General features: G+C 38.8%; 1 protein-coding gene across 1 annotated transcript in view; it reads left to right on the top strand.

Annotated features, from left to right (window-relative positions):
- Nucleotides 1–9,703: 9,703 nt before the first annotated feature.
- LOC111148831 (transmembrane protease serine 11D-like) overlaps nucleotides 9,704–13,347 on the top strand; it is a 55,315-nt gene continuing 51,671 nt past the window's right edge. Inside the window, exon 1 of the mRNA XM_022505652.1 lies at nucleotides 9,704–9,810. Within this exon, the coding sequence (XP_022361360.1) occupies nucleotides 9,704–9,810 (107 nt within the window). The remainder of the gene's footprint in view (nucleotides 9,811–13,347) is intronic.

Consider the following 13,347-nt stretch of genomic DNA (forward strand, 5'->3'; position numbering starts at 1 on the left):
TTTTATTTGGTCTACTGGGACTGTCCTTTCCTCCTGTTTTCTCATGGACCTCACAAAGTTGAATACTTCCAAATGGACATGTTAGATGACAATATTCTTCTGATGGAGGCCTTATTCTGTTGAATTTGCCTAATAGGAGACAATGGAGATAAAACTAAAACTCATATGCCATATACCTACTTTTTAAAAGGTCACAGAAATAAAGGAATTTGAATTTCAAAAAAGATATTTGGCTTATTGATTGTAGTTATCTATATAAGACTGTTCTTTTCATTTCCATTAGTAATCAAGATTTAACTGATTAATATTTTAAAGCTGTGGTAACTAACATAACAATAACAAATACATACATACATACACTTTTTTTCTGTTTTCCAAGTTCAGGAGACTCCATCCACACCAGAATCACTAAATTAAATACAGGGCAAAAACCCAAAATGCAACAGTAAAATCCAAAAACGTGCTAATGGAAGTGATCTGCGCCTCATGGGCAAATGAAGGACAAGAAACTCAGTGAGGGTGTAAAGACTCTTTGGAATATAAGTATATGCCATGCCAGGAAAACCCAAACTGGAAGAAAAATGTCACATTTTAGATGAGTAACTGAAAAATCACTTTTCCACAACTGTGGTATTTTGACCTAAAGTTAGAATTGTGGAGGTCCTGTTTTAGAGAGAAGCTATATCAAAAGCCATCTTACAGATTTTTTTAAAAGATTTTATTTATTTATTTGACAGACAGAGATCACAAGCAGGCAGAGAGGCAGGCAGAGAGAGGGGAGGAAGCAGGCTCCCCACCGAGCAGAGAGTCCAATGCGGGGCTCGATCCCAGGACCCTGGGATCATAACTTGAGCCGAAGGCAGAGGCTTTAACCCACTGAGCCAGCCAGGCACCCCAAAAGCCATCTTACAGATTTTTAGTCTGAATATGAAAGCCATTGTGGAGGGGACTCTAGATACAAATCTGCTTAAGTAGAAACAAGGTAAGTCTGAAAGAGTAAGTTCCAAGGAAAATCTGGAAACTCAGAACCTAATTCTTGTAATAACTAATGGCAAAGTGAGGCAGATTTTAATAGAGTAACATTATTATTACTTACAAAAATAATGGTAGATGATTAAAGATACTATCTTAGGTTTATTCATTGGAAGACCCACATTGCTTGCTACATTTCTAAGGTGAGAGGTGGGTTACTATCATAACATCTTTAGCCTGTTGGGTTTTCTGACTCAGATTAATATTATTGGGATATGTAGATATAAGCTAGAGTGGGGTCTTAATTAATTGGCAAAGGGGGGAGCTGAGAAAGAAAGGAGGGATGAGGATGAATGGGGAAACTGAAGCAGAAAATTAGGAAATTAATATTAATAGTTACCATCACCTTGAAGGGGCCCAGCAGAACTCCTGGCCCTGGCCATAAGGAGAGTCAGAGTATATTCTACACAATAGCTTTCCCTAAGTTTGAAAATTCAGCATCCCTAAGGATGCCACACAGTTGACATACCACTGGCACCTGACCTTGATACCCCAAAGGTTATGCTGGTGGCACTTCTGTATGGCCTGTGTATTTTTCAAGTGCTACAAAACTGCCAGAGGAATGCAAAATGGTACAGCCACTTTGGAAGGACGTTTGGGAATTTCTTAAGAAATTAAACATATTTTTACCATACAATCCAGCATTTGTGCTCCTTAGTATTTCCTCAAATGAACTGAAAACTTATGTCAACATGAAAACATGCACAGAGGTGCCTGGGTGATGCAGTCATTTAAGCACCTGACTCTTGGTTTTGGCTCTGGTTATGATCTCAGGGTCATGAGATCGAGCCCCTCATCGGCCTCTGTGCTCAGTGGGAAGTATGCTTGAGATTCTCTCCCTTGCCCTCTGTCCTTCCCCTCAACTCTCTCTCTCTCTCTCTCTCTCTCTCTCAAATAAATAAATCTTTTTAAAAAATCCTCACAATATTTATGGCAGCTTTATTCGTCATTGCCAAAATTTGTCAGCAACCAAGATGTCCTTCAGTAGATGAATGGATGAAGAAACCGTGGTACATCCAGACAGTGGAATATTACTCAGTGATAGAAAGAAATGAGCTACCAAGTCATGAAAAGACATGGAGGAACATTGAACACCCGCTACTAAGTGAAAGAAGCCAATTTGAGATGGCTAAATACTGTGTGGTTCCAAGTATATGACCTTCTGGAAAAGGCAAAACTACAGAAACAGTAAAATGATCAGTGGTTGCCAAGGATTAAGGGGAGTGAAGGATGGACAGGTAGAGCATAAAGGATTTTTAGGGTAGTAGAACTATTCTGTATGATACTATAACGTTTGTCAAAACCCCAAAGGAAAAAAAATGTAGATGGTCCACACCAAGAGTGAATCCAAATGTAAACTTGAGACTTTGGGTCATAATGATGTATCACTGTAGGTCCACTGATTGTAACAGATGTCAACTACTCTGGTTCAGGTATTAATAGTGGGGGAGGCTATGTGTGTCAGGGGGAGTGGCTGTGTGGGAGCTCTTTGGACTTTCTGCTCAATTTTGGCTATAAACCTAAAATTTTTCTGAATGTGAAAAATATTTTTTAAAAAAGCCACTAGAGCCTTAGGGACCCTTGGAGATGTAGTGGAATGAAATGGAGGCATACTGAGTCCTAACTTGCAATGGATTAGTATAAGGGAATCCTTCTGGAGCTGAATTGTGCTGTTGGCAGAAAATATAAAACATTTTTTCTAATTATCAAGTTGAAATTCTTTTTATCAATAGAACTGAGCAGAGAACAAAAACTAAAAGTATTTTACTTAAATGAATACTGAATATCACGTAGCTTAAAATTCCATGGAAACTGATGGTAACAGTGGGGAGTAAGGCCCAGCGCAGGGACTGAGAACCTCATGAGGGTATTGGAGGCCTCCAGGATACTGTTACATTAATGTTGGAGAGGAAAATCAAAAATAAAATGCAGGCTTCAGGGGTGAGAAATAGAAACCAACAACAGTTCTTCAGTTTTCACTAATCTGTCCTTAGCCTTAAAACAGGTGTTATTGGTTTAGACACAGCAGATGATGTTGTGTGGTATGCTGTCAGTGAAAATTCCTGTGTAATCTGTTGAATGTTTTGCATGGGCTATAATGACCACCTAACGTTACATCATGGTATAGAAAAAGCACTAGGTTGAGCACCTCCCTGACTGTTATGTGGTCACTGACATCAGAGTGGACTACATCTGCACCCTGGATCTCCCAAGGCCATCTTAGAAGGTTCTGGCACTCAGTTATGCACTATCATCCACTATCATCCGTAGGAACTGTGCTGTCCTTTGAAAGATCGTCTGTGTTAGCTGGAGCACGACAGTTAGAGGACTTCAAAATCCTCTGTCTACTTCAGCAAAAGCAACACATTCAAAGAAACGGCAGCAATGACCATGGGTAGTATAGGCCATGGAAGTCTAGACACATGGCTCCATGACATTGGTTCCCCTCAAAGGAATATTATGCTTAATGTTGAAGAAATAACAATTCTTCAAGATATTTGATCCTTGTGGAAATGCTTTCCTGAAGAACTAGATGTGGATGGAGACCCCTGAGAAAAGATAATTACAGTTTCAGTGATAAAAGCCAGGGTTTGTTTATAGGAGGAGATTGGAGGAATCCCTGTTATTATCTATAGACACTACACAGTTATCTCTGGGGTTCCAAACAAACCTCTCTCCCATGTAAAAGTTTGTTTCACTTTGTTTAAGTGAAGGCATTGAAGTATGAAATGCATCACTGGGGAACCTTAAATGTTTGTTACTAACCTTGAAGATTCCCACATACAAAACTATTGTGTTGATTATCTTGCGGGAATCATGTCTAGATAGAGACAACATTCACAGTTCCTCTCAGTGTTCTTGAAACTATACTAAAGGTGATAACAGTCTGGCTCCATCACATACACATGGTGGGGGTCTAGCACAAGCCTCTGGTTGAGCCTCCAACTCTAAAGCTACACCTGCTTTTCCAGCAGTCTGGATGCATATCGATGAGCCTCTTCTAAGTCATGAGTCCTGCCCACAGCTAAGCAGAGCTCTCTCTCTTCTCTCCCCCTGTGCTTGAGGCAACGCATACTACCCCTGGTGCAAAAGCACGAGCGTTACTCCTGGCTTTTTATGAAAACCACTCTAAAGGGGCACCTGGGTGCCTCAATTGGTTAAGTGTCTGCCTTCGGCTCAGGTCATGATTTCAGGACCCTGGGATAGAGCCTCTAGTCATGCTCCTTGCTCAATGGGAAGCCTGCTTCTCCCTCTCCCTCTGCTCTTCCCCCTGCTTGTGCTCTCTCCCTCAGTCGCTCTCAATCTCAAATAAATAAATAAAATCTTTAAAGAAGAAGAAAAGGAAGAAGGAGGAGGAGGAGGGGGAGAGGAGAAGAAGGAGAAAACCACTCTGAAAACAACCTTTCCCTCACATTACCTTTCACGGGGCCATTTTTTAAAAGAACTTAACATGCTCTGATTACACCACCCCTATGTCTCCTATTTGATCCAAAGTCCTTATTTCCTTCTCATTAGGTATCTCTGAAAAGATTAGACTAACATATTAGAGCATAGAACAAAAAATACACAGACACAAGGACACAGACACACAGACTGAATTCCAAGGTGAGCTGGATAGCTTCTCCCTGTTCCATAACTATGGACTATTCCTAATTCCAGACAACTACCATAGTATTATAAATATTAATCATAGTATTAAATGTTTAAAAACCTTGGAAAACAAACCAGGATGAATCAGTGGAAATGTACCAGTATTACTGAAAACAAAAACAAAAAAGAATTCAAGTACGTGCTTTTCAAACAGTTAAGTGAGAATTGTTATCTTTGTATCAGAAGGATGTTATGTTGCATGTTCATGGTTCCAGATGGCCTCAAGCCCTGTTAAGTACCTCTCTACACTCATGTATTTCACAGTTCGGTGGAAGAGTGAGACAGTAATACAGAACCTGGCCACTGATACTCATTTGAATCAATGGACAATTGAATAGAGGTTCAAGTACTCTTTTAAGGTATTTGTAAAAGATTACACTACGAAATCACACATTTGCTGAATGGTGGATCGTGTACATAGAAGTAAACAATATGACATTCAATGAAATGTATTTGAATCCCAGTCCCACAACCTACCAGCTGAGTGACAATGGGTCTGTTATTTGAACTTCATGATGGTTACTTTTTTATGTCATCTTGACTGGGCCATAGTACTCAGTTTAGATATATGGTCAAACATTATTTTGGATGTTTCTGTGAGGTTGTTTTGGATGATGTTAACATTTTTTCCAGGTTTAAGATATAACTGACAAAATTGTATATAAAGTATAGAACATGATAATTCAATAATACACATATATTGTGAAATGATTAGCACATTAAGTTAATTAACACATTCATCACCTCACAGTTATTTTTTTTTGTAGTGAGGATACTTAAGATTTGCTCTTTTATGAAAATTTCAAATTTTTTAAATTTTATTTTTTTTTTTTCAGTACAGTGTTATTAACTATAGTCACCACCATGTACATTAGGTCATCAGGGGCTTAATGGGCAGAAGTTGATTAAAGGGTACAAACTTTCAGTTATAAGATGAATAGGTTCCAGGATCTAAGTTACAGCAAGGTGACAATAGTTAATAATACTATACTACATATGTGAAAGTTGCCTTAAGAGTAGAGCTTTAAGGTTCTCATAACAACAGCAACAACAATAAAATGGCAATTGAGGTGAAGGACATTTTGCAATCTATGTGTGCATCACATCATCACATTACACGTGTTAAACTTACACAATTTTATGTGTCAATTATATCTCAATTAAGCTTGAGGAAAACCAGTAGATTACCTTGCATTTATCCCTAAATACCAATAAAAATAAATGGGAAAATTAACCTATTCAAAATAACAAGAACAAATCCAACCAAACAAAATCAAGAAATTTACTTGTTTGACAATCTCCAGGCCAAAGGCAGAAAAAATCCAAGTTCAATGAAAAATCCAAATTCAAATTTAGTCTATATGACTAAAGACCTTATAGGACGTGTTAGTTATATTATAAGTAAAACTAAAAAACAGAGCTTTTAAATCCCAACCCCAGAGTAAAGATCATGAGGGCAAACACTCTAACTTACGAGTGTTTGATTACAAAAGACGACTTTATGCAGATTTTCCTAGAAGACAGAGCCGGGGGGTTATTTATTTGAATACAATTATTAATTCCTCAGAACTAGATTGGTATACTTTTTAATGTTCTATCAAGATTCCAATTAACCAAGATAAGGTCAGCATTATAAAATTCTCTGAAAAGCCTTCGGCAAGTTTTATACAGTCAAGGGAACAGTTAAGACAGCATAGAAAAGAAATGTTTTCTGAGCAATCCAGATGCTTTTAGGGAAAAAATGTTTATATGTTTTTCATTTCTTCCAGAGTTGTTTCTTGTCCAAGTCTCCTAGTTCTTGAATCAATTTCAATAATTGATTTTAAATTTCAATCATTTTTTTCAGAAATCTATTTTCTGAACACTAAATATTTTTATTATAGTTTCACAATTATCATTTCTTATATCTCTACATCTGCTGTTATTATTGTTCTCAACTTTTTAATTGTTGTGTTTGTGTACTTTTTTATCAATACAAATTACCCTCTTCACCCTGGTTAATGCTACTTTGGACCCCCGACCTTATTGTCTCTGCTTCCTTGCTTTGTTCTTCCTCCTCTCTTTAAATTTCTTCTTGATTTAGTTGTGCATCTGATAACGCATAGGTTTCTGACAACTGGATTTTCCTTTTTTAAAAATTTTTTATTTATTTATTTATTTTTCAGAGAGAGAGAGAGAGAGGGCACAAACATGGGGAGCATCAGGCAGAGGGAGAAGCAGACTCCTTGCCAAGCAAGGAGACCGATGTGGGACTTGATTCCAGGATACTGGGATCATGACCTGAGCTGTGGCTAGAGCCACTAGATTTGCCTTTTAAAACCATTAGAACTTCACTTTTTACTATATCTATTGAAACCTTTCATCTATATTGGCATAATTTTTATATTTGTTACAACTTCCGTCACCTTTATTTCTGCCATGTTTTTCTTATGTTGTCTGGCTAATGTCTTAATTATCTATATTTTATTCCCCAAATAGCATGCCCAGAATAATAAAGACCCTTACTAAATATTTCTATGTACTTCCCTCCCTTGGGGGAAGCTTTTGTATTCATAATGGTCTAGTAAATGTTTTAAACGTATATAAATTATTTTCTTTAAAACATCTAAAAACAAAAATAAAAGAAAAGCATTTATGCCAATACTTAATGTAATGTCATCTTCCATAACACTTCCTGTCTTCCCTCCTCTCCACTGAAATTCCTCCTTTGCCAGTGGACTGGTTTATACTCTCTCAGGATGTCATGGTGGTTCCCAACAGGGTATTCGGAAACATACTCACCATGGGAATCCATACCCATAACTTAATATGTTCTAAGGTCCTTAAATTACAACATTGCACAGCTATAGTTACATTTTTTTAAAGTAACTACTTTAAAAATATTACCATATATCCAAGCCAATATATGATGAAGCATTGTCTCTGACTTTAAGATTACAATTAAATTCCTTCCATTTTTCATCATCTTTGCTATCTTTTATATCATTAATGATATTAGAATAAAATCTTCTAAATAGTACTTTCTTAACATTGAACAAGAACTATATCCAAACACTTGTGGGACTTTTATACTGTCTTTGATACAATTTTAATGTCAATTTTACATACCAATGCATGGTCTTATGATACTCAAGAATCCTTCTAAAATGAAAAAAATATATACAAAAGATATGACAGTGGAAAAATAAGTCTACCCACATCACACCTCAAATTACACTTAGTCATAACCTGAAGAGAACATATTTCATAGCAAAAAAACGTTAACTCCTCTGGGTTTTTTTCCCTACAAGTCAAAAAAGTGAGAGTAAATAGCAGGTGGTACTTTCAGACATTCTCATTTCACTTCTGAATGCACAGGACAATATATAATACTTTTAGTGACTTGAACAATCATAATGAAATCAGTTATTAAAGAAGTATCTCCAGGGAAAACAAACACAGTACTCTGGATTATAAGGAATTTACCCAGTTAGAATGTTCACAACAGCCCAACCAGTGTTACAGTCTAAGGCCCTCTGAGTAGGCAAGACAAACTCATATCCAGAATAGATGTCTAGTCCTATAAGGAAGAAATGGCTGGTGCTTTCAGGATGGAAGGGGTCCAGTGCAGTAAATATGCTACCAGGTAGCCAGTTGGTCTCCTTAAGGAACAGTGCCATTCTGTGGATTCAATGTGACTTTCTCGATGATGGGTTGGACATTCTAAGGAGGCATTAGTTAGACTAGTGCTGGTAAGTGGGAACACAAGCTTTTGGACCCATATGGAGCCTCCATCTCTCCCACTGTGGCCATCTCATTTATGTACCCATCATGCCAACACTTCGTGATACTGTGCTGGGGTGACCAACTGTGCCAGTTTACCTAAGATTGAGTTTCCAGAATGTTAGTCTTTGAGTTTTAGAGTCTGGACAGTTCCAGGCAAAATGGAACAAGTTTATCCCCTACTGGTACACCAGCACGTTCCTGAGGATTGTTGTGAATGGTGTATTATCTGGGCTCTCCCATGAAATCTAACTTTCTGAGGAGGCTTTCCATAATATATCCATTCCACCAGGCCTACTTCTCTGACCCTTTTGATCATTTGGCCTCTACCGTCTCTCACCAAAATTCTGGAATTTCAACCTTGTTTAACATGGGCCATTGTTTTTTCCAGACTTCTAGGAGCCACTCCAGCAGCAAACGGACACCATTCCCTAAGCACCTCGGCAGATGTTACATCCTATATACTGAAAGGCTGCCCCATGTCAATCAACCCATCCTTACCCAACCTTATGTTCCAGATCTCTTGATCAAGCACCCTACAAATCCAGTCAAACAGAAAGTGCTCCCACAGCCCTTGACATCTGCTGCTAATTTTTGCAGCTCCTTTGTAACATAGATTTTTTTTCTTCTCTCTTCAGGCCCGACACATTCCCAGATGGTTATGTTGTGACTTACCCTGACTGGCAGCCAGGAGAGGAAATGCACACAGCTCCTGAAGAGGACAGCTATCACCTTACAGGGAAGAGACTCTCTGCAGAATACTAACTCTGCATAGGACATAGAAGGACATAGAAGACCTACTTCTGCAGAGTCAGAAGGCTCAAAAGAACTCTGGAGAGTCAAAATCTTCAGGGATATCTAGCCAGCTATCTGCATTCCATGGATCAGGTCCCAGGCCTTCCCAAGTAGGGCTCTGACTTTGGAATAACAGACTTGTCTCTGTTGAGTGTTCAACAATCATGGGAGTTGAGCCACTCTATCCAATCTTGTGCTTGGTAGGTGAGGTTTCCCGCTCACCTACTACATGAGATGAGGGCTTCTTAATAATTGACCAAAGAGAACCTCTGGATCTCATACTAGGTTCTCAATTATGTTCATTTCCCTCAACTTTTCATTATCATTACTACTGCATTATGGGGCACACATCCAACCTTGCAGCAACCATGCAGAGCTACTCTTCTTAGGTCTACCACCCCCTCCTCCATATCTTTCAAATACACGAGTCAGCACACTGCCCTGTACATTCACTTCTACTATCATGCTGGCCTACCTCACTAGTGGTGAGAGTTTTAGTATCACACCACCACCTGTACCAGAGGCTGTTGACGTGCTACCTACTGCTAAATCCTCATTACCAGCTGGGAGGTGAGTGACCCAGTCCCCAAATTTCATCTTGATGTCTGTTTTCTTGGAGCTCTCTCAGTACTACCTATTACAAGTTTGATTTTCTGGATAATAAACAATGAGACAAATAAAAGTACAAAGGTTTATTGAGAAGTAACGCCTGTTAAAGGAAAAGAGAGGAAGTGGGGTTGGGCAGAGGAGTTATCAGATAGCAAAGCCTGTCTGACAAAATCTCCACCTATCAACTGGGAACTCTGGAGTAACTATTACCATTAGAGAAATCCATATTATGCAGCAATAGCTATATTCTTATATTACCACTTCACTCAGTTTTTGGCTTCTAAGAGAAGAAAATGCCCTTGGCTTTAAAACTGAGGCATTAAAACTGCTACTTGACAAAAGTAGCAGCTAGAGGCTGTCACATTGTATTAAGTATATCTTCTTATTCTGATGTTTTAATATCTGGGACTTTGCTAACCCCAGAGGGACTGCTGCTCCCAGGGCTAGCTAATACCCAGAAATGGCAAATAACTGCACCCATGAGTGAATGCCAACACTTCATGATACTGCGCTGGGGTGACCAACTGTGCCAGTATACCTAAGATTGAGTTTCCAGAATGTTAGTCTCCATAGGCCAACCAGCCAAGCCAGAGCTCATATCCCAAAACCTCCTTTTTTGAGCTCTTGCACTCTGAGCCATTACTCCCATGCCACAGAAGAATATGGCCACAGTTACAGTTCATGTATCCCGGGCTGTATAACAGACAACTCAGGGACAGCTCCTTTACCACAGAGCCCACTGAAATTATTCAAACTACCCATCCTACACCTGCCTGCCCTGCCTCACTTGCTTCTTCCTACAGAAACCCAATAAAAGCTCTTGTACACAGCTCCTCCTTTTTCTCTCTGCCTCCTCTCTAACTCTGGTGCTTTCCCATGTGGCCCTACCTAGAATGGCATTCTCCTTTCTCTTGGGAACAGTAAATAAAAATCTTTTCAGTGGCCATCATCTCCTGATCTGCCAGCCTTCCTTACCATACCTAAACCAACATAAAATCTATATTTTAAAACACAGGTACTCATACACTTGGCAGCTGAGTTCTGTCTTGAAAAATGATCTGAAGGATATTGCCATGTGTCCTACAAGAACAATTTTTTTAAAAGCTCAAACATGGGAGCCTGGGTGGGTCAGGTGGTTAAACATCTGCCTTCGGCTCAGGTCATGATCTCAGGGTCCTGGATCGAGTCCCACATCAGGCTCCCTGCTCGGCAGAGAGCCTATTTATCCCTTTCCCTCTGCTGTTCTCCCTGCTTGTGTTCTCTCTCCCTCTCTGTGGGCCAAATAAATTAAATAAATAAATAAATAAAATCTTAAAAAAATAAATAAAAGCTCAAACATAGCTATGGTACCTCCCATCCACATGAATGAATACTTAACCACATACCAGACAAGGATGACGGGCTCTGAAAACATAGCAGTTCCCCCCGCCCCCCATAAGCCTATGGTCTACTGTGGAATAATGTGGTCGGTAGGAGAGAAGGGTAAAAAAATAGACAAGGTCCAAATGCTGTGGGGCTTTGCCACCTACGTTAAGGAAAATGAACTGTATTTTAATGCAAAAAAGCTACCTACTGAAGAGTTTTTGTAAGAATGGTAACATAACTCAATTTGCAAATGGTCATTTTTGTAGGTATGAGGAATGTACTAGAATGGGAAGACTTGAGGCAGGAAGCTAATCAGAGTGTGGCAGTAATCCAGCTGAGGCCCTGGAGTCAAGTGGGACAGTGGAGCTGAAGAGAGAAAAGAAAGGGTTCAGTAAATATTTATGCACATAAGACACTGAGAAAAGAGAGGGAGTTGGGAATGCTATCCAGATTTCTAGTGTCAGAAACCAAGTGAATGGCAGAGGGCTTGTAGAGCTGGGGAATACTGGAGAAGCAGGTTTAGGAAGAGGAAGGATGAAGATGTGAATACAAAGCACAAATGAAAAGATTAACCTCCCAAAGGAGAACAAAAATCGCTTCCACTATAATAGGATGGATAGAGGCAGATGAGTAAGATATATAGATATGGTAACAAATAGTGGAAGGAGTGGCTCTCTGAAAGCGTCTATATTCTTCTCCAGCAGTAGAACTGTAAGTCATCAGTTAATAGAAAGAGCAGGGAATAAAGAATAGAAAATAAACACTTGGGGAAGAGTAGAGAAGATCTGAAATGGTTTTTATAAAGACTAAACTAGAAACTAACCAGAGAAACCTAGCTATGTTGCTGGGCAGTATTGAAGAAACAGGTAAGGCCAATAGTCATTAATTGATAATGCAATTAATCTTCTAACAGTTGCGTGTATTCATATTGTTACCTTGTTATTAACCAAATAAAAAATCACTTAAGAGCCTTTTGTGGATGTACTGGATAATTTTAATTGGGTTTATCAGCCAGAACCTTCAGTTTATAAGATCACTTACATTGTCTCTTAACATGTATTATATTAATTTGCCCCGATTGCTTTTCTGAACGTAGAGAAAAAGTTCAAGAATCAAATTCATGCATATGTGCAGGAAATTACCCTCCATAGGAGAAAATGATTCTATGCAGCCCAAGAAAGACGGATGTGGAGACCTTAGGAGAGAGGTAAATGATACATACTTCTTTTAACAAAATAAAAAGGAACCCATGACCAAGATATGTCTTTGATCTCTTACTATTATTAGAAACTGGTTTTAAAAAATTTACATGAGGCATGTACAAGAAAAATCACTGGTTGCCAACATGAAAGCCATCACAGGTTGTAGTAAGTTTTAGGTTACTTAAACCGTGTTTGAACAGACGCTTTAGGAATAAGATTGGTTTGGAGAAGCAAGATCACGGGCGTGAATCTAGGTGGGTGGGCATTTTAGAAACACCCGGGGCCATTTTCAAACTACATGCCCTCCACGTCTCAGGCAATTGTGATCCTTACACACGTACATACACATACTCCCCTGAGCATCGGAGGTGAAGGAATGACAACATTACATGTTGAACATGCCAGGTACTTTACATTTGTTCATTCTTTTGATTTGATTTGACTGAATTTAATTTTTACAACTCTATGTGAATGGTACTTTAACTCAATTTGTACTTGTAAGAAGATTGAGGCTCATAAGCAACTTTTCTGAACGCTGCTGTGTAGTAAGCAGAAGAACCTCAGTTCGATTTTAGGTGTATTCTAACTCCAAAGACTATACTGTTTCCACTACAACATGCCTTCTGGATAGACTAAAGCCTTTGAAACATAGTGGGACATAGTTATTCCCTAACTTCCAACCACCTACAAGTAAGAATATGTAAAATTAAACTTGGCCACACAAACAAAATCCAATTATTACTTGACTTTAAGATTGGCATTTATAATAAATGTAAATGTGTCTATTTAAATACCATTTTATAACTTTCAAGTGGTGGGCACATCCATTATCTTTCTTTTTCTATCTATATAATAATTTTGTGAGGGAGCTCATGACACATTCATTACCAACCATAGACCTATGACTGTGCTACCCTGAACCCAGTGACTA

This window comes from Enhydra lutris, unplaced genomic scaffold, assembly GCF_002288905.1.
Source record: "Enhydra lutris kenyoni isolate GAN:26980312 unplaced genomic scaffold, ASM228890v2 scaffoldscaffold21, whole genome shotgun sequence".
NCBI classification, from domain to species: Eukaryota; Metazoa; Chordata; class Mammalia; order Carnivora; family Mustelidae; genus Enhydra; species Enhydra lutris.